The sequence below is a fragment of the Tigriopus californicus genome, chromosome 7 (assembly GCF_007210705.1).
Source record: "Tigriopus californicus strain San Diego chromosome 7, Tcal_SD_v2.1, whole genome shotgun sequence".
Classification (NCBI taxonomy): Eukaryota; Metazoa; Arthropoda; class Copepoda; order Harpacticoida; family Harpacticidae; genus Tigriopus; species Tigriopus californicus.
Genome location: NC_081446.1, coordinates 9,975,832 through 10,003,620, shown reverse-complemented (window position 1 = coordinate 10,003,620; position 27,789 = coordinate 9,975,832). Strand labels below are relative to the sequence as shown.

At 41.2% G+C, this 27,789-nt stretch overlaps 1 protein-coding gene and 1 long non-coding RNA gene across 2 annotated transcripts; both read right to left on the bottom strand.

Annotated features, from left to right (window-relative positions):
• Positions 1-147: 147 nt before the first annotated feature.
• LOC131884375 (ER lumen protein-retaining receptor) lies at positions 148-2,742 on the bottom strand. The gene is made up of 4 exons (XM_059232127.1): positions 1,966-2,742; positions 981-1,161; positions 672-910; positions 148-586 (listed from the first exon to the last, which is right to left on the bottom strand). The coding sequence occupies exons 1-4, from the start codon at positions 2,063-2,065 to the stop codon at positions 468-470; spliced, it is 639 nt and encodes a 212-aa protein (XP_059088110.1). The 5' UTR covers positions 2,066-2,742; the 3' UTR covers positions 148-467.
• A 9,981-nt stretch (positions 2,743-12,723) lies between these two features.
• On the bottom strand, positions 12,724-21,866 carry LOC131883525 (uncharacterized). Its single transcript, XR_009373616.1, has 3 exons — positions 21,738-21,866; positions 14,081-14,221; positions 12,724-12,848 (listed from the first exon to the last, which is right to left on the bottom strand). It is a non-coding gene; the product is annotated as an uncharacterized LOC131883525 (long non-coding RNA).
• Between the last annotated feature and the right edge of the window lie 5,923 nt (positions 21,867-27,789).

Sequence of the window (27,789 nt, the reverse complement as noted above, 5' to 3'; positions counted from 1 at the left end):
CTCGATACCTTTGGTGTTTGTATTCCTATTTTCTTGACAATGGTAAATTTTTCATTTATTTTACATTTGAAAATAATATGTGCATTATTTTTTGAGCATGACAAACAATGACGAGAGTATACCTGATCGAATAATTGAAAAACTCGCGACTTCGTAAAAACTTTAATTAATAATAATACAAAGCAAGGCGGTTATGGGGATAGCCCTAGCCGGGACCATCCATTCGATCAAAAAAAGAAAACAACATAGTCGATTAAAGATTGGTTGAAAGAATCAAGTAATGGTCGCTCTAGGTCCCCCAAAGGATGGTCTAGGACTCGAGGTCCATCGCCTTCTTCTTTTTCATCATGTTTTCTCATCATTGCCCGACTCGTAAATGGGTGTAGGTGGCTCCTCCTTTTGTCCAGGGACTTGACACTCACATTGATTTACATTTCTCACGTCACACGAATAGGCAATCGAGGCTCTTAGGCCGGGAGCTGAAGTTTCTTGCCTTTCAGCACTTTTGTGATGTATAAATAGAAGAAATCGCAGTACAGGATGGTCTGTACACAACCGGCTACGATGGCGATGATATCATAGAATCCTGTAATGACACGAGATTAATTACTTATGAATCCCATTTCTCCCACATCTAAATTGAGAGGGTTAATAAATAAGATCCATCATACCTTCAAAGTAGTAACGGTAAATCCAGTTCAAGATGTAAAGTCCGCGATAAGATCCAAGAGCAAACAGATAGTGCGAAGTGATCGATTCGGCCTCGCCTGTTTTGGAGACCATGAACAACTGAGGCAAGATGGCCACCGACTCCAAATAGATGGAAAACGTCCATAAGATCTCCATGACACTAAACTCGTGGTTCAAAACGAGAGAAAGCAGGGCCGTGGGAAGGAGCAAGAATTCAATCCTAAAAGGAATTTGCAAGTGTTAGATTTGTACTATAGCCCATGACAAAGACCAACAATCAAGGCTCTTACCGAAAAGTATCATGGTTGTGATCGTAAGTGGCCTTGAATTTCAAATACATCAAATACACCGTGCCAATGGAGGAGCCCAAGAAGAACACCTTCATGGCCGTGTTGTACGCGGAGATGAAATTGGTGAATAGATCCAAGTAACGAGTGATAAACACGATGGCAAAGAGCACTTGGGATCGACCTGCAAAGACATACGAGAATCCATATTTAACCTTTGGCGGACGACGAGAAACATCTGAACTCGTGCTCCTGTTAGCCAAGTGAAAGCCATGCTTTCTTTGTAATGAGCAACAAGATATAATAGTGCAGCGTGCCGAAATCCATACATCAGATCAGGCACTAACCGTCAAGCTTTGAATAAGGTCCATTTTAAAACCCTGTTAAGTATCGGGAAATTTTTGCTTCGGTCATTTACGATATATTGTATAACACGATCTGCCTCTTCTTGGTCTAATTCTATCAAATCAGGGGTTGGGACCTCTTGGGGGCTGGGTCCAGTTAATCTTAGGTTCATATGTGTCTGACAGGGTCTTCGTTCAATAGCCTAATCAACATGGAGCACGTCAATAGTCTTGAAAACAAAGCGCCTCTGATTGATTTAGCGTCAAGATGCCGCACCTGTTTACGTCAGACTTGAGTATAGAATGGGCTTTTTAGTCGTCAAAAGCGACAAGGATCCCTTACTTGAACAGGCGAAAGTGAAATAATACATTCATCCAATTACCATTACCAATCAATCGGTCAAATCCTACGTCATGCAGTAATGACAACCCTATAGACTACAGTTTAATCTATGCCATCTCTGTCCCCTGAAAGGTGGGTTCGATATTGCATGTTTTAAAGGTCCATTTAGAACCCAGCTAATATATAACGTCAAAAATGACCTCTTCTCCATGTCCTCCCTCCCCCTCCCTTCGGATTACGTCTGTCCTTTAAGTCATACAGGGCCTCCGTGGCCTTGGGGGCTTTGAGTCCGTCTGCTCACCCGAAATGCCGGCGCAGGAGCGTGTCTTCCAAATCTTGATCAAGAGGATGATGATGGCGGCCAAATGGGACAAGTCCCCGGCCAAGCGGAAGATGTTCATGACGGCGATGAGCGGGTGACACTGGGCACGTTAGTCAATCTCCAGACTCGATCCAGGGGCACGAAAAGGGTCAATCCGGACTCGTTGGAGGGCTTGGAGGGGCCTCACAAAATCACTCACTCACCCACACTCACTTCCACAATTGAGGACGGACCAAGCAAGATTCGTCTTCCTTAAGTTCACGATATGGCCACCGGTCACAGGCTTGCCATTGTAGACAAATAAAATGGGTCAGTCGACAGAATATGCGAGAGATAGCCAAGTTAAAGCAAACTGATACCAGCACTGAGACACAGGTGAAACAACTAATAGGGTTTTCAGCCGATTTGTTGTACAGATGGAGGGGTAACACAGGTGTTTAGTCAAAGCAATATGGCTTAAAGGCGCTCCGAATGGGGTGACTAAGCCGTAAGTCGACGTATGAATTCTGTGTCACTCTCAGAGGCGAACCCTGAAGTAGACTTGATGGCGTGAAGCGTCGACGTGGAATCATCTTCAATCTGGGCCGACCACCTGGATGGGCCAGGCGTTGCTGGGGGAAATTCAGGCTGAGCTGGCGATACGGAACATTGTCATGACACTGACTCGCAACCTTAGCCTGGGTGGCTGAGATGATTTTCCCCCTCCTTCAATGAAGATGGGGAGGGAAAAGAATTCGTTGACCTTCAACGGACTAGGCAAAAAGGGGCTGAAGATGACACGACGAATAGAAACGTGTTCGGAATGCTCGAGTCTCTGACCTGATGGACTATTTGACCCGGTTGGGTCCATCCAGTTATTATTGTATGTGTACTCACCGTACAATGACGGGTGGAATATTTGAAAGTGTAAATATATATGATATGAATTGAGGCCCTTATAAAGAATCCTGCCGACTGCGCTATGTTATGATGGAACTGAAGGTTTTCTAAGAATTGACTACTCTTTATTCTTCAAAAATACGGGAATACAATTCGCTAGTGCGTTCATGAATTAGATACTAATTAGTACAGTTTCAAATGGTAATGACACTGTATTTATCAAGTATTTATGAAAAAGGGAAAAGGAGAGGAATTATTGACACTTTTTCACATTTAAGGGTTTTGAGGCTTCTGTTAGGCTTTCTTCCGTACAAATCTCAAGGGCTCTCTAAAGAGCTCTAAAAAGTACTATGCTGTATAAAACGTTGTTACGCATCATCTGGCTTTCTGCAATCGCTCACCACAGTGGTAAAAATACCCTTTAAAGTTTCGATGGAAATTCCCAAGCACATCTTGGCATTTTTCTCCTCAGAAAATCATGGGGAACAATTTTGATTTTAACGCTTTATGAAATTCTAGCCCACATAAAAAACTTACAAACCTAAAATCATTATAAAAACTAAAATTTTCAAAAACCTACCCAATGTAAGTAAGAAACACATTTGTTAGCTCTTGAATATAAATTATAAATCATTTATTTCACCGCTTCTTAGTTACATGGAATTTAGTGGTCCAAATTTCATCGTTTTTAGCCCCAAAATGCCCCGGTTATGTGTTAATTCAATTTCCCAAAGAATTAAAATCGGTTTTCAATATCACAAATACAGAAGATTATTTTTCCTCTTCTTACATAGTCTCATAACAGCAAAAAGTGCTATATAATGTCACTTAAAACACACTAAAAGTGTAATCTTTGAAAACGTGTTTTACAATCTTCATGTGTACATTTAGTTATGCATTCACTTGAATTCTGAAGACAATACATACAACAAACAATGTTATAGATTTTGTCGTTTCTTTAAGACTTTATTGAAACTGATTGAAAATAGCTTCTTTAATGTTTCATTAATATTTGTGAAATTTTCAGTGACCACTCAACTAAATGTACCTTGGATGCTTTTAAAAATGAATTTGCAAAAATCTGTTTTTTTGAGGGTTTTACATATAGTTGTACAAGGTTTTAAATTAATTTGAAATTATGCAAGAAATGGAAAAATAATAATTCATTATTGCACTAATGAAAAATCGATATTAATTCTTTGGGAAATTAAATTAACATATAACTGGGGCATTTTAGGGCTAAAAACGATGAAATTTGGACCACCAAATCCGATGTAACTAAGTAGCGGTGAAATAGATGATATCGTAAGTTACATTCAAGAGCTAACTAAGTGTGCTCCTAATTTATATTGAGTAGGCTTTGGAAAATTTTAGTTTTTATAATGTGTTCAGGTATGTAAGTTTTTTATGTGAACTAGAATTCCATAAACAATAAAGTTAAAGTTGCTCCCTATGACTTTTTGGGGTAGAAAAATGCCAATTTGTGTTTGGGAATTTCTCTGGAAACTTGATAGGGCTTTTTGAACACCGTGTCACGTTAGTAACCCCATGGGATGTATAAAAAGAAGAGTGCCGTAAAGGATGGGTTTCAAAATGTATTTTAGGTCAATCCTTGTTTATAATTAAAAAGAAAAAGAATGGTAACTCAGAAGATGAAACCTGATCAAGCAAATGCAACATTAAACAGGGTAACGTTGCTTTTTCTCATAATAGTGCAGCACTAGGGGGAGTGCCACATATTTGAATGAACACTCCCAATCTTATGCCAACATTTTTTCATTTAGAGGCCAAGAAACCGATAAGCGCTGATGTTATCTCCAAAGATAAAAGTTACTTTGAAAATATTGCAAGGGCCCAATGGTGGTCATTGTTAAGCACCAACTCAATTTCTTCAAACGTAAATTTGGTGTTAGATAATCAAACTGTTTTACTTGTTAAGTTTGTACAAATCCAAAAGTTCATGCCTTTTTGCGGATTTTGTCAAGCAATATGAAATTATTTTGCAAAATGACAAATGGCATAACAAAATCGCGAACTTGATAATGGTTTAAAGGAACAATAGTGTATGATAGCTGCACTATTTTGATGACCCAAAACAAAACTCACTTTCCCTCCCATTTTTTAACTGATGCACAATTTTCAATTCAATGTCCGCTTTTGCAAGAGGGCAAAATCCCAAAAGTGATCTTTTTTGGCGCCCATTGAAGTTAAATTTAATAATATTTTGAGGTACGCTGTGGACATTTTACGCAAACAGAACCGTCTGACAGTTTGCATACAATATAGAATCAAATTCGATATTTCTCAAGTTCTATTTTTACTTCTTTTTACAAACGTCTCAAAATCCTTATTCTAAAAGAATTTGCAAACATTACATAAACAATATAACCCTTTATGATTACAAAAGGCAAATGAAAATGTGTTATAATTGCACTTCCAATTGCCTCAATAGTCATCTATTGTATAAGTAATGAACTAAAAAGCTCTAGAAAATCACGTTTACAGGTCAAGATCTATAATATTGATACAAAAAATTGCATGTGATGCTAAACAAAAGTTCAAGTTCTAACCACCTCAAAACTGAAATGTAGAAAACCTACTCATTTTTTTCCAATACTCGTTTTTTAAAAAGGGATCAAACGGCAAAGGCTTCCTTACCCACATGGCTTACAGGTTGCCTTGTGGTGCATCCCAGAGCCAGGGTTTGCTACTGTTTACTGTACTCCCTTACTGTTTCCCCTATATTTCTGGTGGTTATGCTCTAAGTACCAATCTTGATGTCAAGCAATCAATTATCATTAGGGCGGGTAAAAACATTGCACCAAAAACGACCAAGCATTTAAATTAAATTGAAAAAGCTGCAAATATTAAAAAAAATATTTATTATCGAAATGCATTAGCATACAGGTCTTCAAATTTCTGTTTCTTGAAGTGCACATTTGCCTTTGAGTTTGGTCTAAAAGCATCTTATGCTTCATTTTGGGTAGTCAAGTTCTTAAGATGGTGAGCAAAATATCCTTCCAATGTGGCTAGGTTCTTAGCTTCTTCAGGTTGGGATTTAATAGGGCCCTGTATTTAGGATTGATTTGACTTAAGAAGAAGCTAGTTAGTTAACACCCAGCTTGCTTATTAGATTTCCCACCAATCAATCAATGTTTAACTGTTCTTCTTGTTTGAGGGTCACTTGGAGTGGTTTTCAGGACTTGTCAAAAAAATTTTTTATTTTTCCTTTTTTTTTAATTTATTTTTTTTTCTCTCTCTCTGTTCAATAATGGTCCTAATTCTTAATGCACATTCGCCATTTTTGTGAAAAATCTTTGAAACGCTAAAAGCTAAATTCAATGTTTTTGCCTAAACTCCAGCAGGTTGCCCTTTGAGACCAGTCCGGATCATTATGAAACATCCGGTAGATACCGCAGGCATCAACCTGTCATAGTAGAAAATTCTAGGGCATTAGAAAATTCCACTGTATCATAGTTGTTCTAGTTATTAATGTTCATGTATAGCCCAACTGTAGTAAGAAAGCACAAAAACTCATTTTTACACTTCTTCCTATTCTATTCAATCGTCATCCCTCTTGATGAACCCGCCTTATTTCTGCTAGAAGCCATGCTGTTTTGAATTAGATGCCATAGCAGTTTAGACTTGGACCAAAAATCCACGAATTCATGTGGTTGGTTCTTGAATTGCCAAAATATAATGAAAATGCGCAAAATATCACCCTCGCGATTGAAAACGTTTAAATATTTACTTTTCGAGAAAATGGCCGAAATGTTTTGAAAAAATAGTTTTTACCCGCTTTACTTATCATCATGACAAGCTTTCTGATTTTACATTTTTGTAAATTAAAAGACACACCTTTTCTACTTTCTATTTATAAAGTTCGCATATTTTGTGTAATACCACTCATAAGCAATACTAAATTTGGAGAAAAAAATAATTTTGGAAATCTTGGAAACTACTCAATTCTCATAAAGTCAACGAGACCTGTAACAGATAGCCCCCATTTATTACATTTTTCAGTTTGAAGGGTTGTTAATAGTACTTGTCATAGTCCAAATTCGAGTCCGAATGCACTCGAGCCATTTACTCGATTTGGAGAAATTGATCGCACAAATCCGTCTTTTAGGAAGGATTCGAGTCCGGACTTTTTAAACAATTATTCATTTTTTTCTCTAATTTCGTCAGAAACCGGTTTACTCTGTCATGCAAGAAAGCAACCCTTAAATGATGATTTGATTAGCCTTGTTACTTTTACTTTGTAAAAGTAGGGCACTCGTAAAAGCAAGATGACTCTTTTTGCTGAACTTTAGTCTAGTAAAAGACTCAATTTTTCGAACTCGAATTCGGACTCGGTCAGCCTGGGAAAAAGTCCGAAAAATGGTTAGCAGCGGAAAAATTCACGCTAAAAACTAGACTTCTAGCTCCGTTCATTAAAGGTACACCTGTATTCACACAATTTTCCACTCAAAAGTCATTCTATTTTAGTGAGTTGTACATGTGGCATTTTTTGTTTAACGGTATGCCGCTTTGCATACCTATATTGTTAACATTGCAAGCACAATTTCATGACCGTTCCTGTGCAGCTCTCCAAATCCCAAGTTTAACCTTCTGATGAATAAGCAGTAATAAGCTCCTAAAATTGACGGCCTTCATTCGGCAATTCTCAATTATTTGAATAAACCGCCACTATTTAAATGTGTCATCTGCTTCAATTGAAACTAATGAGTAGATAGACCAATGGTACTGCTCTACTAACCAGAAAAAGGAGCGGGGTCGTTCTCAACCCTTGAGAATCCACGCTCATTCCCCAAAGTGAAGCCCCGTCACCTGCAGAGCCACAAAAAAAGAGGAGGAATGAATCCCTTTGACATTGCTGTAATTGAAACAAATGAGATCGATCGTGGATACATTCACCGTTTAACGTCTCCTAATGGTCTCCCCCTTTTTTCTCATCTTCAATCTTTTGAATCTTGATGGTTCCCTCTCTGTCTCCGAGATGTCGGAAGGAAGGAACCTTCCCAATGTTGATACGAGAACAGCCTCGCTCATACTAAGCGTATCTGACTATCTGTCACCCCTTTGCCCCCTTTCTTTTCACTAAGAGACTTTTTCTGACATTTTGAGAGAGCAAAACGAGACGGTAAGAATGATAAATGGTCAGGAGGCAATCACTTTTCCAAATGTACCTTCTATGGATATCATCGTTTTATAGTTGTACGCACAAGTTGTCAAGTGTCCCCTCAAAGATTTTTCATTTCCTCTCATTCCAGACGTGGTAATTGAAATGGCAGCTTTGGTTCACTTGAACCGTGTGTATGGTTAAAACTCACATTTTGCATTCTAGCATGGTCACATCGATTATAAAGGAACAGTCATGGAATGTTTTAAGATATCAATTGATATTTTCTTCCCTTGACGTCAAGACGTCAAACACTCTTAAGCTGTCAGCAATCAAATAAGTCGAACGTGTACCGTGCTTGCAAACGACATGACGCAATCTACAAAGATTTCCATTTTTCATCCTCTGTCCGCAACCACACAAATGCCTCCACTCGAACATATTTGCACTTAATGCAATTGCAAAGCGAAATTCAACCATAATTTTAGCTCATTTGGAGCTGTAACACTTCCATAAAAAGCTGTCTCGATTCGTGATATTGCATTGAACTTGACAGATCGAGCTGTCACCAATGTCCGTGGAGTGAGTGCCAGTATCCCCCACCCAAAACACTCATTACATGACGGATCAATCGAACAGATAAGATTGGCCCTCCATATCCTGAAACACATCTGCTATTAAAGTCTCGGTTTCCTCGTCCCCCCGGGAATTGTTCCGAAATGGTCGAGGAAATCGATAGGTGGATGGATGCGCCGAGAAGCCAAAGATTGTCTGGTTGATACCATCAATGTTGGTCATCTCACGCACGGCTTTTTGTGGCTCATGGTGCATACGTCTCAAGTGAGGCCAAGTTCAAAGACCATTTTGAATATCAATTGCTCATGAATAATATGAACTTCCATATGGAGTTCCCAACAAAGATGAGCCGAAATCCACGGATTTATGTGAGAAAAAGAATTTCCGCTCGTATCCGCGGTTATTGTTCGCCTTGAGATCAAAAGTGCTTAGCATCATGAATTTTATGCTGAGTTGTTGGCATGAGCCCTTCCGTGAGGAAAAAAAGTGTGCGGTAACCCTTTTTTGGCCCATTGAAACGAGCTTATTCCATCTCATCCGTCTCATAACCAAATCCTCCTTTATTAAAAAAAAATAGAAACATGCGTGCGCTACTTCAGAATTTTGGAGCCCAACTATGGTCACCTGGAGGCATTGCTCTTACAACGTGGTCATGTACTGTACAACGGTAAAGTACTAGCCCTGTGGCATCGTAATCAAGTCTGTCAATGGCAGGGAAAGAGCGGTCCAAGCCAGGGTCTCAACGAAGAGCTGTTCCATCATTGATACTGATATGCATACAAGCCCAACTTGGCGTGGTTGTTCTTTGGGGAGTATCATGACTGAAGGCCTATATGCAGGATAAGAGAGCTAGAAGGAGGAGGGCAGATTTGACCACAAAGAGCCTTTCGTGGTAATCTGATTCAAGGTTCTTTGTCCTTAGTTGTGTTGGCCAGCAGTCTATTGAATAGCATAGCAGTGGATGGTGGGTGGGAGGTGGGAAGTGCCACTTCTAGGCCAGTGTGTGCTCTTAAGTGTACCCATTGCTTTTCCTTTGCTCGTTGCTACCTCATTACGAAATGAATTGGGTGCAAGAACGGCCTTGGTGCCGAGAAAGTCTGTCATTTTTTGGTGTCTAGCTCCCAAAAGTGGGGGAAAATTATGTGACAGAGACATTACATATTCAGTTCAAGTCAAAGCCCTGAGCTCTGACTAAGCTGGTTAAGGAAACTCCGAAAATGGAACCAAGCTAAAGACTGATTAAATGAACATTGTATCTTGGAACTCTGTTCACCAACAGCAAATAAATTTCAAATTTCATACCGAAACCGACACTGAGCAGTTTTGAATCCAGAAGTTTGGGAATCATACTTGCAAAATGATTGCTATCACTGTTCAAGCAAGTATCACAGTCTATTGGGGTATATACCGTAGATGCATGTAGTTCCAGTTCCGTTAAAGTTTCCTATGACTGGGCCCTTTCCAGCCTTTGAGTGGCCAAATGGGAAGCGTTTGTGCGTGTGGGTGGGTGTGGCGGGGGAGAGGAGGGTCAGCAAGGAGAAAGGGAAGTAGAAAGTACGGAAGTTGTCTCCAAGGGTATGGCCACTAGGACGACCATGGCTAAGAACATCATCATCATCATCATGATCATATGCATAAATGAATAAAGACTTCCTCTCCTTCCAACCCAACTAATGGGACCGTACGGACCAAAACTGGGTATTAATATTCATTGGACTTTTCCACGGTAGTTCCAAACAAGAGCATGACAAATGTCCAAGGTTATTCTTCTCGGAATAAGGTCGAAGTAATCAAGTTACGAAGATGGTCATTGGGGATTAAAGGTGGGCTTTCCAGTCCATTTAAGTAAATCTGTTGACCAGGTGCTTGAAAACACTTTTAGTGTAGAAAACGTGAACAATGCTAGAAAGACAAATACGGTCTTTCTTGACGATTCCTTGAGAGTGGGTGTTTAAATGTGAGCCAAAGGCCTCCACTCGACCTTCAAAGAAGTGTGTGAAGTACATAGAAAGAGAGGAAAGAGGGAGCAAAAGAGAAGGGAGGGAAGGCGACTGGGGAAAAGGGAAAAGGACGGGAGGACCCAAAGTTGCCTCAAGCTGCAGGCATTCAATCTCACCGAATTGGATTGAGTAGTAATTCGATTTCGTAACCGGCAGATGCTGGTGCCACGGAGAAATTGTCAGACTTGTCAAAGTGACTCCAACCGGACCGAGGCCAGGGTGATGGAAAAGTAGGAGGACGGAATTGTCGCCCGAATTTGTTCTTCAGCTTGAGTGCATCCATTGTTACCTAATGTGAGCTAAGATAAGAAACAAAGCACCGCACCAACCAGCCAGTCTTAATAGCATCTGCAAAGCCTCGCTCGAGTGGATCCGCTAATTCATTTTGCCTACGATCTCTTTGATAGCAGTAGCAGTAATAGTAGTAACAGCAACAGTAGCTGCTCCAGAGCTGGTTAAGGAAGACGAGGAATAACAAGAACTGGAGAAGAGGGCAACTCCGATGGGTGTACATACGGGTGTGGGCGGTAGTAGCATCAGCAACCCGAGCCAGGGGGGTCTCGCCACAAAAGCACAAAGCAGAGAAATGAATTGGGACTGCTGTCTTAATGAGGGCACCCCAAAGGGGCTGGCTGCATGCACTGGCTTGTCGAAGGAAGAGATGAAAGGGGCATTTCGTGGCCACTCAGATGCGAGAACGATTCGACTCTTGGCTTCCGCACAATTGATGACAAAATTGAGCACTCCCCACAGGCACTTTAATGGCCGTGACTGACACTGAGTGTACACTATACAGTACCATAACCAATACGTATTTCTTTCTGCCTTGTGTGTATGTCTTAGGATGAAGAAGAAGCCCATCACATTATCCTTCTCCCGTGTACAGAATGAATGGTCTATGTACGTACACACTGTAGACCTACAACAGCACAACGTGTTGTGTTCAAATCTTGCCATGGATCTGAAAAGGCACTCCTGATCCAATTTCTACCCCAGGTTGTTCCAAAGCCATGGCCTGGATTTTGAGTGCAGGAGCGACTCAAGTAGGGTCTCTTTCTCTCTCTCTTTTCACATTGCCTCGTTTCTGTAGACTACTATATATACGTACAATACAGTAGTAGTAGTAGTAGTAGTAGTAGTTCCTCGCAGCATCCAAACCTCCTGAGCTCATGGTTACGCTTCTTGACTTTCACTCAATTGGATGCAAAACCATAATGCTCAGAAAGTAGCTGGAGACACCGTTGAAAATAGCACACTCAAGCATGAACCATTTGCGAGCTTTCAAACCCAATGACATGGACCAGCATGACCGACTCGGACCAGAAAGTGATTGTGCGATTCAAAAGAAGAAAGAGCTCGCACCATATTTCACACTAAAGTTTTTCTATGAGCCTCATAAATTCTACAACTTCATCCGACATTTATTTAAATACCCTATCCACATACGCATCCACACATGGATGTCCATTGATTTTCACACTCCGAGGGGTAACCATCCACACGGAAGACAAAAAAAGAGCGTTTCAATTCAAGGCGAGCATCATTTGATCGAGGTTGGTTGGTGAGTTGGTGGTTTTACACAGTGTCTCAGTGACCTGCAAGCGGTGTTCCCAAGGGACCGCCCCAGCCCAGCCCGAGTGGAACCATTTTTGGCACTGGAAATAAATGGATCAAAAGAGAAACAACATGCTTGGCCAACAACACTCGAGGGATCTTGTCGACAAACGTTCGTTGGCTGACTATTCTCTTTTCACTATCTCTTTCTTCAACTCAAAAAAGGACCATTCCCTCACTTCCTCACTGTCATTGAATCTGGAAAAGTTTCCTCTCCAGAGATCCAGAGATCGCCAGGAAATCTAAACACATGCATTGCTTCTTCATGAAAGAATGGACAGGCATGCTTATAACAACATATCAGCTCAATATGCCGTACGTACCTAGGATAGGCAGCCAAAGGATGTTTTCGAGAATCATCCCATTTACGAGGTAGGTACACTCTGATCGTTCCAATTCCATCTTGGATGGGGTGAAGGAGATCTCTCCTAACCATAATGTTGTGTGTGCCGTAATGGTCTGCATGGTGAAACTCTATCATCAAGTGCTCTTCATTTACATTTAATCAGGGAAATGGTTTGCTGGTTACCACCAGCCACGTGTACGTGCCTTCCTCATATTCACACGTTCTGGGCTTTGCGACTACTACATCGTTCCATCTTCCTCGTTGAACCAGACCACGTTCATTCTCAATGGAGGAATAACACCGAGCCAAAAGCGCACAAACATTGCTATTGAAGACAAGTGAATATTTCCACAAAGAGATGGAACAAAGGGTAATGTTCTTGCTCGAAACCAGTTCCTCGGTTACTAATTTCAATTTGGACATGATACGTACGAGTACATCCAAATATCTTCCTTACTCTGGTTCATGTCCATTCCAACACATCCCTGCCGGTATCAATTCAATTATCAATTCACCTGCATCATCCGTATTAGAGCTGTGCATCGGATCCGACAGGGTATCCGAATCCGAATTTTTCTGATCAAATCCGAATCTGTTTCCGAGATATATTTGATTAATCCGAATATAATCCGAAATATTTTGCAAAATCTGATCCAAATTTGATTTTTTCATCCAATTGACTAAAAAAGAACTCATTTAACTTTATCAGAATGTGCCCTATTGCCGCTTAAACGTTTTAAAATGATGAGATTGAGTGGAGTTCCCTTAGTCAAAATATAATCTTCCTCTTGCAATAATGTCATTTTTTGTAACAATAATACAATAGTATAGCCTGTCTTTGTCATATGCTTCAATTGTAGTACTATTGAATATAATGAAGTTATCAAAATGGTTCAAAAGTTGTTCATTAACAGGCTTAATATGATGAGGTATTATCACTTCCTTTTTCCTAATATTGACTGCATGGACCACAAATATTTTGACCCTTTTCTCACTTTCTGAAATTTTGTGTTTCTTTATTTGTGTGGGATTGCCACACAACAGTGATAACTTCATAGGTCCATTCATTGATTTTAACTTTGATGTTCTTTGATTTCCCTCACATTTTGAGAGTTGCGAGAGATACCATTCTCAAAGCAAATTTACATCAATCTAGTTTATTTTGCAATTTTGGACTTGGATCGGATCCGACTTTTTCCATTCCTCAATCCGAATCCGAATCCGAATATTATTTATCAATCTGATCCGATGCACAACTTTAGTCCGTATGACCTTTCTTCAACTATAAATGAATTACTGAACTTCAAAAATAAGTCAAATTTTACCACTGTACACATCTGCTCCTCTGCGCCTGTTGCATCGGGAAATACAATACATTTCAGTTTTTAAACTGATAAACCAAGAGACTCTTAGATGAAGAAAGATCGAATCAACAATTGGAACGTTTTTCAAATTTGGCTTGATATTAATGTGTTTCAAGAAAGTCCTTGCATGAACCAAGTTCTCATATATTCAAGATCTGTTTTAAAGTAAAAGGATTAGGAATTCGTTGCATACCTTTTTCTACAGACGGAAGATGTTATCGGACCTGCGGCCTTAGTGGAAAGTCCTTTACCTCCGTGAATGAAGAACATGTACGAGTAAGCTTGTACCCACTAAACGGAGAATCAGGCCAAAATCACGAAAGCAGTACATTCTCTGTTAACAGAGGGGAAAGAGCTGATGGTTCAAACGAGACTAATACTTCTAGTCAGGGTCTACCGTAAAACTTGGGATGGGGCCTGAAGGGAAATACTGCTGAGGAAAAGACTTGGTGGTTAATCATGAGATTCGATCAAATATTTACCTCCGTTTTTGGTCTTATTGGATTCTTATTGGACCACCGACGATTCCATTTGATCTCAGCGTTCTAAAGACACTCTTAAAGATTGACGGAAGATCGACATGCTTTCATTATTATGCTTGTCTAGTGAATCTGGTTGGAGTGCACAACAACCCAGAATAATTGAATGATCCACTTTTTATGCCACCTTATCTCAGGAGCCATTTATGGCTCTTACGGATAAGACAAGAGTACTGGCACGAATTGACTGAGAATAATCAGCAAGGAATCTCTTTATTTCAGTACAATATTTGTTCTACTGTGCCAGCATACACTGTATGCATACAAAAAATCCTCCACCAATGAATGTGTTTGCGTCACGGCTTGATTGGGTGGCCTTTAGAAACTGTCTGTACCAACATCTGTAAGTAAAGGCCGTTTTTTCCGGAGAGATAAATGGTTGAATACTCCAAAGGATTTGCATAATGAACCTGGAGTAATAAAGTAGCTTATTGCATAAGCATTCTCCGTCTCGAAAGTCGTTGGGAAAGTGACCCTCGGGATGGAAAACCAGCTTGCTCAGTGGCTCGCGGGAATGTTCACGAATGAACATCATCAAGTGAAACACAATTAGCCGTTCATTAGCAAGGTACCAAAGTATCTCCAGGCTAATGCGACTTCGCTCTTTGAGAGTTGCACCTACGTTAGGAATTACTAAAGACCTTTCCATGCCATGACCATAGCCAACAGAGTTATGTTTTTATGGTTAAACACTATACAGCACCTCTCCAGGCTCCAAGTAGATGAACTTTTGGTTGAAATTTTACAGACAGTATATTCGTAAACAGTGTTTTATGCCTACCTTTCTTATCATGTATTATGTAGAAGGGCTTTACGAACTAGACAACTTTGGCCTCGATGTATTGCGATTGTTCTTTCCACATTCATTTGAGTGACGCAATAGTTTTCGATACATCGAAAGTTCAATAAAAAGACTAAATGAGAAGATTTAATTGCCCATGTTCAACAAAAAGTTTCAGCTTTGTTGGCTTGACTAAAACCAAAACCAAAACGATGTAGTATCTCAATCACTCCTTTCAGCACTAACTTTGAGGCGTGCCTTTTTGTTGGTATCCAAGCCGTAAAAATAAGGATCTGTCACGTGCAATATGGCAAACTTTAACTCCCCCCCCAGTGTTCCAACTCGAAAATTGCCGGCGAAGGTCAGACCTTACCATTGTAAAATCTAGTTCTGGTTATCGTCCCTATAGGGATTAAGCGATTCCCACCGAAAAGTGTGAGACAATAATGGCTGTCATTCATTATGGACTTCCATCGGTTTTCCCATTGGTTTTCCCGCACGTCTATTCAGTAGATAGTATCATAGTCTGCTCAGGCAAGAGAATTGTACATTTCTTTGAGCAAATTACTTCCCCCAAATGAGAGTTAAGAAGGAGGAACAAAAATGTACATATGCTACAACAGTATCAAGATTCCGTCTACGATGTATTCCTCTTGATCAATAGAGAACGAAATGTCACGTTAGAATGGCTTCGAAAACTTCGAGAGCGACGATGAAGTTGGATTTAAACCGTGGGATGAGCCTTTGGGCGGTAGATTTGCCGCGTGGCGAGGAAAGGCATCAGACTTATATCTTGTTGGGGGTTGGGTAATTCGTAGCAAAACTAACTTTTTCTTCCCTCGTCCGTTGTCCATTGTCCCACCTCGAGATTCAATCTCCTCGTGTTTCTGTGTGGTCTTCCGTCTGGAACAGTTTTCTGGAACACTAAGAATGGCGGAAATAATTCCTTCCGAGTTCCATGAGTGAGAGAGACGTCGGGGATAGAGAAGGTCTCAAGAGCAACTCTTCTCCGTTGAGAGCATTTTGTTTCCAGATCATGGAACAATCATTGTACGCTCGTTCAAGCCTTCCCGTTTGTCCATGGTCCATTCGCTAATGGGTTGGCTCTCTCGTGGTCCAATTACGAAACAGGGACAAAAGAGAGAGATAAATAGCGACAAACATCTATGCTAGGGAATAGACGAGAGTGGTGGTTTTCTGCTAATTGGACACTGATTTTGACATGCTTCCATTGTGATCTCCCTGGCTTACTATTTTGGAGCCCAGAGGGCCTAATCGATCAATTCACTCCTTTCGCTCAAGAGTTCTTTAGAAACTCTTGGGGAACTTTGTTGGTGTGCCCAGTTCGATCCCAATTTGAAGCAGAAAGTGAACTACGAGGAGCAGCCTCTTCAACCAACGTGCTTTACCCAAGTGCTCCCAACGGAAGTTAATCATCAAGATGGAACGCCGATTGAAAGATGGAACACCATGAGGTTCTATCTTCGCTATCGATGGTATAGCAAAAAAGTTCGCCTTCTCACCCCAACGAAAAGGGCGGATCATCAATCAAGAGTTTCCAACTAATTCTAAAAGTGATTGGACCCTCAGATTCTTGGAACAATTATGGAATCAATTACAGCTTGACAGATTGCAAATCAATAACTTGATCCCAAAACTGAACCGCAATTGTCAAATACGTCTTTTTCTCTCTGACTCACGCCGACTATTAGATTATCGTTCTGATGCCTCCAAGCACGAGCCTATCCTCCTGTTATATCCCCCCTCCACGAGGTCGAGGCTCGAGGATACATGGCGAATTTTATGTGCTAGGCCATAAAATTTTGGCCGGAGGACGATTACGTCTGAGTATACCGTACGTACATGGCGAACAGTGTTCTGCATTCTAGTACGTACTGTACACTATACCTTGAATCATTTTCTCCCTTCCATTCTCTCCGGCTCATTCCCAATGAAATAGTAACATGATAGCGTGAGCACAGGGAAAGGAGTGGAGAGTGAACTGGAAAGGCCCAGGGAGAAAGAGAGATCCCAAATGTGTTTTTATCCAGAGTTTGCTTGCCTCAACAAATGCCTTGCTAGTATGAGCGTTGCCTGCCAGAACCGGAGGTTTCCTCGCATGGAGACTTTATGGAGGACGTACTCATACGACAACGTGTTCTGTTCCAAGTTCCACCCAAAATAATCTGTCTTCTTTCGAGAGGTTTTAGTCGAGATTGTGAGCTTGGGCTGGGCTTCACACCATTGAACTACTTCTTCGAGTCCGAGGAAGACTAAAGCTTTTAGATTTGATAAACATTCATGTTTTCCTTTTTTTGGTTTGTTGAAAGGACTCTTTTGTGTGCTTGTTCCCACGTGTCAAGGAGATTTGTCAAATATTGGATGAAACTTGATATGGAAAAATGGCATTGAAATTAAATCGGATTACTTTAGCCGTTTGTGTAAGTATAACAATTTACTATTTTTCGTTTGCAAAAGTGAAACAAAAATGGAAATTTGTAGTCTTGTTCGTGACGTAATTTAGTCGTTCTTGAAAGCTTATGATGAGCTATTTCACCAAAATATGGTATTTTCTCAAAGGAAAAACATATTCTATATTAGTGTGGACGACTGTTTTTTCTTTATGGTTGGTTTATTGAATTTCTTAGCTTGAGTACTCCCAAGGGAGTACAGTGATAATTGATTGGTGTAGGTATTAATCACAAAAGAGTTGGAAGCAAGCAATGAATGCCATCGGTGCAAACTAGAGTGCAAACCATCGAGATGCAGATAAATATGACAATTAGGTTTAATTGGTTTCCGGGCCATATTTGGCTTTATGCTGTCAAAGCTTCAAAGACAATACCTCCAAGGCTTTTCAAGAGATCGTTTCGTGGAACAACCATTTGATATTCACCGTGTCCTTGCGTAACAATAGCAAGGTTTCCTGAGTCATTGGAGCGCGTTTGCTAAGTCTAATGCTCTACTGAGTGGAAACGAGAGAAAGGATTGATGCACCACGAAAACTCAACCCATCAGCCACACTCGCACTCCAATGCTCGTCCAATTTCCACAACTTGCTTGAATAGGGGAGTATGATCCGAGTGGATGATGATTCACACCCAGATATGAAAACGGACACCCACTTTAAAGACAGCTAGCTTCCACAGCCCATCAAAAAAAGAAGTGGCAAATCCAGGCTCCAAGGCGACAAAAGTAATCCAAACATCAATTATCATGTAAATCGACCAGGATCAGGCCAGCACGTGTCGAGTTTGACAGTCAAATCCATCCAATTTTCAGGGATCTCATGACCATAGCCTCGAGTTGTTTTGTGGATGCAAAGAGATGGAGAGTGAGACTAAGGGACAAAGAGAGCGAAAGAGAGAGAAAGATAGGGGATCTACTCTACAGTTAACGTGCGTGTGTGTGACCGCTCCTGGCACCGCCATTGGTTCGAACTGTGTTGGACTTGGAGAGGAACCGAAGTGACGACACAATCGGCGATCAAGGGAGTCGAGGGACACACAAACACTGATCTCCTGGTTAACCACATTGGGGTAACATGGACATTAACACTCCGAAATCGAGTAGAGCCACACACAAAAAAGTGCCAACTTCAGGGCGGCAGTCGATGGACCCAAGGGTGGAAAGGCTGTCTTGTTTTTATTAGAATCCAACCATGCACTATCGAGATATTTCACTACCCTGAGCGGACTGCATCCAGGTTGAATGGAAACCTAGTCAACAACATGTCTTAAAGGTATCATTTGTGTTTGGAAGTTAACAATGATTTTTAAGGGTCTTGTAGCTCGTGCTAAGAAGTTAAAGATAAGCCAAACAAGCAGTACCGTATCCCCTTAGTTGTTCGCGTGGGATCGCTGTCAGCATGAAATGGACGCGTGGTGGAACTGGAAGTGGAACTGAGGCAGTCAAGACTTTTTCTCGAGAATTGGGAACAAGCAGGGAGAGGAGTAATCCAATAGGATAATAAACAAGATTTGTCTGGCTTATCTTGGAAATGGAACTTATTTGGTTGGAATTCGTGGGTCCAGGTGCGAGTAGGTTGTTCGGACTGTTTAGGTCCTAAAACTCCCTTAAATGATGAATGGACCTTCAAATCAGGGTGGGGGAGAGCGAAATTTTTCAACATTTGTTTTTGTTGAGCTCTAAACGTTTTCTTAGCGTGCCAAACGACTCACTGTGGTAAAGAGAGACATATGTTCCATTACAAAAAAAAACTGAACCATGATCTTCAAGACTCAGCAGCTTGACCACATTGTGTTCCATCAAATGACAGTGAGAAAAAACACTTATGAAGATCAAAATCATGAAGACCAGTCCAGTCTTTTTCCACGCATTGAGAGAAATGTCAACGCCATTGTGGGATTTCCACAGAATTCGTGTCCGTGACATCGATTACATGTGTACTTTTTGTTCCACGAGTGCCTCAGAAGTAATTCATGGATGCTCGCTCTCCTGAATTAAGTAAGCATCCTGGTTGGTTGGTTGTCGGGCGAACCGCACAATTCCATGTTCATTTATCATGTCCTGCACTAACCACAATTCACTTGGGACTGCTCCCTGTAATGGGCGTGACCTCACCACATGATCATGATAATAAGTCTTGTTGAATCAATAGGGGCAAAAGGGAAAGAAGAGGTGCCGATGGGAGTGATGATGATCATAGCTTATGGGACATATCAAAAGTTAATGGCTCTGATTTTGAGGGTGCCGATTCGTCTTTCTGGCACCATCTGCTCGAACAGTAGTACAATACTTTATTGGCTTGTCGAGTTAGCTGGAGAAGAGAAGGGTGCGGACAATATGGTGCGAAGCATGGCGGGGAAAGTATTCGCTATTAGTGTGGACTACACTACTGAAGGATGATGCTCTATGATCATGCATCATTATGCACCAGCTATTCATTCTAATATCTTGGAAACATCTGACAACGCCAACTTCCAGCTCAGCTACCGAATAAAAGACGATGACGACGGCGGACTAGAGGGTGAAAGAGGATCATTTTCAGAGCGATTTGACTTCCCGCCATTATTAGTGCACAACCGAGGAGAATCTTTGAGGATGCCCATTAAATATCCAGAGGCTGAAATGGGTTGGCGATTGATATCGAAATAGCTCAATTTTGGTTCAAGGCTTAACGACATTTCATCAAAATATAATGAACACTCGAGCTCAAGTTTATATTGGTCTATTCCTAGATAAAAGGACACTTACTCAAAGTTCATATGGAGAAAAGCTCTGTAATGGCCACATCAAATATGCATCCAATAAGGCGCATTGAAATATCACGGCCAAACATTTCAGTGAAATGGACTAGATGGTCCATTGGGCACGGGGCAATAATTCATGGGTTAACAAAATCCTCGCTTGTCACAATCGAAAACGACAATTCTATTCCTCGTACGCATTTGCAGTTCTCAATTGAAAAGATTGGGCTCTAAAGTGAGCAGACAGACGAGTCTTGTAAGATAGAGGAGAAAAGTTAACCCCGAAAAAAAGTTTTGCCTCGGCATCTTCTCCACTCGGATCAATTGAATAGAAGATATCTCGTTTAGAGTAGTTGTGCACTTCACATTCGCCGCCCTCCATCCATGTTGCCACTTACGGTTCCAGGCAAAAGGAAAGCAGCATTGCTAGTATCTTTCAACCTATCTCAGATTGATCTGGCTTCGCTTAATAGGCCTCGGAAAATGTTCCCATATCGAGCACCAAAGCCCATTGGATGCCTTTATATGTCTTGGATGGAACTAGGGATGGACAGAATGCCAATGGAAGAGCAAATGCGCAGATCCAGTTACACCCACCATCTATGATCGAATCTACAGTTAAGAAGTCAGAAAACGCTTACTAAATACTAAAGTAACTGAACAACTTACGGATGTTACATTAAAGCTAGCATCACCAAATCCTCTGACGTCAAAGACATGACACTGTTTGCATTTCGATTCACCACAGGTGAACATTCTATATTCAGCTGGAACTGGTTCACTCCTTGTTCATGTCCTTGATATTTGAGTGCAAGATTTCCATGCGCAATTATCATTAGCAGGGCTTCTATTTTGGAGGTGGAAGCTGCATTTGACTGGGAAGATCGAAATGATGATGTATGCCAAAGCGAGGAGCCCGTTGGAGATGAAGTAGCACCAAAGGCACACTGAGATTGGCAAGCGAGCAATTTCACTCTCCATTTGTGATCCTGCTCAAGTGTGCACCCGTTAGATCTCTCTTGAGACCAGTCGAAACGAAAGACGTAGTGTACGCGTACGTAGGAGTAATATTCATACGACAATCGGCCTTGGCAATGCAAACTTCCCGGTTCCAACTGAACCCATTCGAACAATGGGGGAGGGTTCACAAGTGCATCGCTTTTCAAGGCACAATTTTCAACTTTTACATGAATTGTGAGCCACTTTTCAAACAGATGGGAATGGGGTGCTGATCTAGCGTTTCTAAAATGTCTCGTAATTCATATATACAGTAGAACAGTATGGAATTCTTTCACCTCTTAGATAGGTACCGTATCTTACCCTTCTGCCAGATGTTTTATCTTGTTGGAGAAATGACGATTTGAAGGGCTTCATACAATCTCGGTTTTGAAGTCGTGCTGTTGGGGTTGGGCGAATTTGTGGTTGGTTTCCGTCCATCTGATCTTGCGTGTTTCTCAATCGACCAATTCAGAAATCTGATTCAATCAGGTTGAGCCCATTTATCCGCCAAGGTACGTTGAAAATATGCATCCTTCATTTTCTAAGCCCCGGAACTGTGGCGTAAATCTGAATATTCACATAGGCCAATGGGCCACAGAATCCATTGAATGAATTGGCGCTTTTCTTACCTTCTTCTGGCTGGGACCGACTCCACTTTTAATCGCGCACTTTACACAACGCTCATCCATTCGTGACGTCAGATAAATACACATAATACTAAAGACTGGCACGGAAATAGCGTACATACACTTACTACTTCTATTTCAACCCCACGACCACCACCACCACCACTACCATCACCTCCAGGATAGTGTACCTACATACATCAGCTCGACTACTCAAAAAAGGCAGCAATGAATAGGAAATTCTCACAATCCCGGGATCTTCTTCTGTATGGGTGTAGGATATGAGGTGAGCGGCGGGTGTCTAAAGTGTTACTTTTTTTTTAGCGGAACACGTCTCCCAACCCTTTGCCAGTTCATGTGAAAAGCCCACATTCGGCAAGGAAACTTGTAATTATCTCTCACCTCACAAACTAGTAGATAGGAAGGGAGGCCATGGTGGTGGTGCTCCTAATACACGAATTACTTCCCATACGCATCGGTTCAATGGGGGCCTCCTTTCATCGGTTAACGCTCTTATTTCAGGTGTTAAGCATATTCAAAGGAGGGACTTAAAGACCCGTTACGAATGGCAGACTTCCGAAAAGGAAGCAGGAAGGTGTTAGTTTGGATTAAAACTTGCTGTCAAAATGAAACCAAGATAAATGTACGCCTGGTCAGAGTTTAATGAGCCAGGTGGGAAATTCACCAATGAGCAATGACAACTCTTCGTTTAAAGCCGGAGTAGCTTCTTGAATTTTTATTAGATCCACAGTGCATTTCCTGAGGCACAATGAATGGCGGTTTTATGACAAAGAGTGGATCACCTATAAAAGCCTTTTGTGTTGAAGACCTAAAACAATGTCGTTCGTGAATACAAAAAACGGGGCTCAAAATTGCCATATCATGCCACCGAATTTGGCCCCTTCCTTGAGATCCTAAAACGAAGTTAATGAGCATTAAACGCATGAATTTGGTGCAACCGAAGAATGAAGAATCAAAGTGACGTGGGAGGTCAGAGCAATTTGCAAAAATGTGCGCGATCCATAAATGGAGGAATTCACGATGAACGAGCATTCATTGGCCATGAAGTGGATAATGACGATGGTGAGTCTTTTTTAAGTAATGAGCCATTAATCACGCTTCCAATGGAAATATTCTCGATCATGTCAATGTTAGTCTTTATTTGTCAATGAAATAAAGAAAAGCAAAAGTCGAGTAGAATTTTTCGTAAATGCAGGTAAAAATGCATTAATATTGATTAAACCTCAACATGAAAGGGTACAACTAGGGGCTCCTTTTTTGGAAGGAAAAGTTCTCGGAGGAATGAATAAACAAAAGGTGCATTATGCTCGTACATTGGATAAATTTGGACCGTCCAATTTCAATTCCTTTCTGGGACAAAAATGCCATGAATATTTCTCGGATAAAAATGCCATGAATTGCTAAAAAAAAAAGAAAAGAGCGTTGTGCATGAAAACATTTTAGAAAAATGTGGCAGGCACTCGAAAGAAAGCTACCTGATCTTGATTTGTTTAGGGTACCGCATAATATCTTTCAGGACACAATATTTGGTCTTTTTATTGGTCCCTTTCGCACCAAGAACTAATTACTATAGTATTCATTGTCCGTTTGGATATGAAATTAACCACATAATTGTTCTGGATTGTGTTTTCAATCAATTTTGTGTTTTACTACTAGTCTTTGGAAAGGTTTATTTGAAAACGAACATTGAATCAAAGTGGGTTGTAACTTTTATCAGAACGATCTCTTTTACTGGTTTATAAATGTCGACAACCTTTAGTTGGTCAATCATTAACATGTGGTCTTATTTTAGGCTGATTGATTAATTAGTTTCCCCCTTACCTAGTTCTAAGAACTGACACAAACTGCCCTTGACATTTGTTTTTAAATTGTTTGGACGTTGGGACTTAGTTTGGTGGTCACTGCATTATTTTCATGTTTAGTGCATTAGAAGAAAAAACTTGAATCTTTTGTAAGTTTTTTAAAAGCAACTGTTGGTGCAAAAACATGAAATTAACTGCGAATGAAAAAAGCAGGTTTTCTCTCGTCAAATTATCCCCTATGTTTGTAAATGAGCAATCAAATTGGTTTTTATCAATTCAAATGTAACAGAAACATTTGCATTTAAGGATAAATGACTTGAAATTACATTTAATTATTTACCAATGAACTCTCCAGACCGAATGTGCAACTACCCTCCCAAAAATATATCCTGACGTCATCACACAGCTCTTTCTTAAAGAACTCAGTTGCAGGCCTTTTGGTTCGATAGAAGTAATATCCGCAGTAGACACTTTTTGAGATATATGATGTATTCTACATCGATTATACAAAAGCCTGATCAAACTAAAAATGTATTGCGATGAAAGTCTGTTATTGTGAGGTTGTCAATCGGAATTGAATGCAAAAAGCACCTATCACAAGGATTTATGAGCATTGCGTCAATGACCAATGGGTGCATGTATGAATTACGTCATCTCATATCAAGTATTATTTTGAGCTTGACAAACTACAACATCAAAACGAACCCTCGATTGATACACTTCCAAGTGTTTTGAGGCTGGTTTCCCCGACCCAATACAAACACGTACTTGACATTTGACTCGTGTGGACAAACATGTTCATCTCAATTGGAGCCTCTCTTTTCTTGCTTGCACAAAGAACCTTCGAAAGCTTCGTGATCGACATAAAGGCATGGACAAGGTTGCCAATAGTTGCTCTTCGATACTTTGATGATACTTTAACTTTTATTGGGAGCGATCTATCATTTAACCGTTTAACATGTGACAAACACGAAATTGGATCTCAAGGCCGTTGAGAGTGTGGAACCATTCGTCTGAGCTGATGTTGAGGAATGACACCAGTCATTGCCATCCTATTTACCATCTTGGAGCAATGGATAGCTAGTACATTGACTCACGGAGCGAGTCAACATCCCAAAATGAAGTTTACTAATGGTCTTCCTTTTCTCGGGGAAAAACGTCCATTGACGTGACATGAAAGTGAAACTCTTCGTTGCCTATCTCCGGAGTCTGTGCATTTTTCCTCAGCAGGCCAAAATATGATATCATGCTATCATCCATAGGGAAAGAAGGTGAGTTGCACCCGTTCTGTTTCGATATTGCATTTCTTGCTCGGAATCTTGGAAACTCTAGTGAGCACTGAATCCCCGGGCGATCGCCCCCTCTCTTCTTGGTCCTGATAAAGGCCGAGACCCAGGAGCCTTCGTCCCTCTCTCTCCCTCTCTCTGTGTCCCTTCTCCCTTTTTCTTTCTTCTCTTTGCTCCCTAAGCCCCGAAGAGTTCGTTCCCTGGATGGATCTGGAAAACTCCTTTCTTATATGCCTTCCACGAGGTCCAATAATGCAGTGGAGGAATTTGATATATGGGCCAGTTTTCCCTGACATTCTGGTGAGGCTTTTCGTTCACATTTTTCCCCTTTTAGGAAAGCAGCACCCTTCGCTTTTTTGTGTTCGTGACTTTGAATGGTAGTAGTAGTAGACAGAAGGCAATTTGAGTTCAATCCTGAGCTCATTAGCGAGACAGGAGGAGCCGCTGGTTTGACAAATGACGCGGATGAGGGAGCAAGCCCAGAACCAATTTGAAGACGAACTCGAAGGCTCCTCCTCAACTACTGTACTACATCTCATTACAAAGTCAAATAAGACTCAAATGAAGGTGTAGCGACTTGAAATTGTTATACTATGATGGGCTGTCAACGCCTTGGTGGATATGAGTTATGAATTATGAATTATGATGATGAGTCCACATAGCTCTCTGGTGACAAAATTGTGGGCCACAGAGAAGCCCAACAATACAACCAACCATACCATCATAGTATAGCCGGAATAGGCATTATTGCGTGTCGTTCTTGTTGGCTCAGGAATTCTGACCTCCCCTTCTTTGGGATGCCTTCTTTTATTGCTTGCTTCTCTCTGGGTTTCTGGCACAAGATCAGATGTCTCGAGCCAACATGGCGCAACTTGGTCAAGCATGGGTTTGATCAATGATAATTGGTTTCGGCGCAATGAGGAAATCATGATGAACGAGACACTGATGAGGGTGAAGTTTCACATCGAGACCACAAATATAGTCATTTATTTCATAAATACAAATCACAGCTCAGGATAGTTCATGTTACAACGATGTTCTTCGGCATTGATATGCCAGGATGCCAGGTTATCTTTCAAAACATCAATAATAGGAATGATAAGGATAATGGCGATCAACCAACAACCCATTCTTTGTTGAATATAACTTGTACTCAGAGTAGGTCCTATAATATTTTCGGGGATACAACTTTAAGGAAGGTGGAAGCATTGGGGGAGGGGAAGGAAATTTTGAGTGTGAATAAATTTGACTTGAGAACACTCGCTGATTGTTCAGCTTGTCGCTTAAAGCCCAATGTTTTCTTTTTTCGTTGGCACGGTTAAGGATGTTTCATGTCAGTATTTTGCATTCTGTACCTGCTACTACGTACATCGCTGCTCTACTAGGGTTGAAAGCCTTTGGAACATTCAGTTTGATTCATCGCAGTCGACCATGGCTGCAGATCCCTAAGCAAGCAAGCAAGCACAACCGGTTCAGATGGAGTGCGAAGAAAGAGGAAAGAAAGGCAAGGAGCGGAAAATGTGATGTAAAATTTGAATTTATGTCCACATCTGTTTGGGTGGAAACCACTCTTCATGCATGCATTGGGGCGGTAGGTTGTGGGGTGCACTCATTCCTCCGGCTGGCTCTTGAACATGTGGAGGTGGGAAGCCTGATGACGATGACAAAGGACCTTGTGATGTAAGCCGGCAAGAACATTGCCCCGGGAATTGCTTTTGCTTCTCATTTTCATGGGCCAAAGTTCCAAAGCCGAGATCTATGGCTCTCTGAAGTGGGAGACGAGTTGTGGAAAGAGGTGAGGAGAAAGCTGTGGTTGGGCTCGTTCATTTCGCTCAAGATTCGCTCTACCGACTACCGAGAAGGAGGGACCTATTCACAGTCCTGAAAGGGTTGTTCAGCCATTCTCTTTCCCTTCTTTCTCTTAACGAAAAACCTTCAGGTCCCCAAGCAGTGATGTACGTAAATTCCAAGTCTCTTATCTTCTTAGGCGACCACGAGGCAAGTTTTCCTCGAGTGTTGTATCCCAATGGTAAGAGCCGGAATCCCAGAACCATCCTGGCCTTCATTGACTTCATTTCGTTGGTTTAAGCCTTTCTGTGCTTGAATAGGGCGGACGAGCAAGAGAAGGGAAGAGGAGGAGTGTTCCCCCTTGATTCACAAATCCATTGAAAGGCCAAAGTGGCGATGGCGATGGTGGTGCTGGTACTGGTTCTGCATTTGGTGATGAGGTCTTCTTCCTTTCTAGCTGGGTAGGTGGTAGGTGACGCTAATCGGGTCTTTGCCTTGAAGGGTTCGATGCTTGAAGGGTTTGAAGTTGGAAGCTTACTTAAAACTGATGACGGAGATCTTTCCTTGACTTCTTGGGGTATTTCTCGACGGATGGCATGGGATTCCTCTCCAACCCGGTAGAGCTAAATTGGACGGGCTTGAGTCATCACATTGTGGAAAAGGGGTTTTCAACCTCATCCTTCTCAAGTTGGGTTCTTGGAAATATGCTGAGAGGAGCTCGATTCTTGATCTTGGAACGACCATTTTTTCTCGCTCAAAAGCCTCATCCTCCACTTGGAACATGTCACTGACCTCGCGAAATGGGATGGCACTCGCAGATGATGGATTAGAAAGGCCTGAGTTAAGAAAG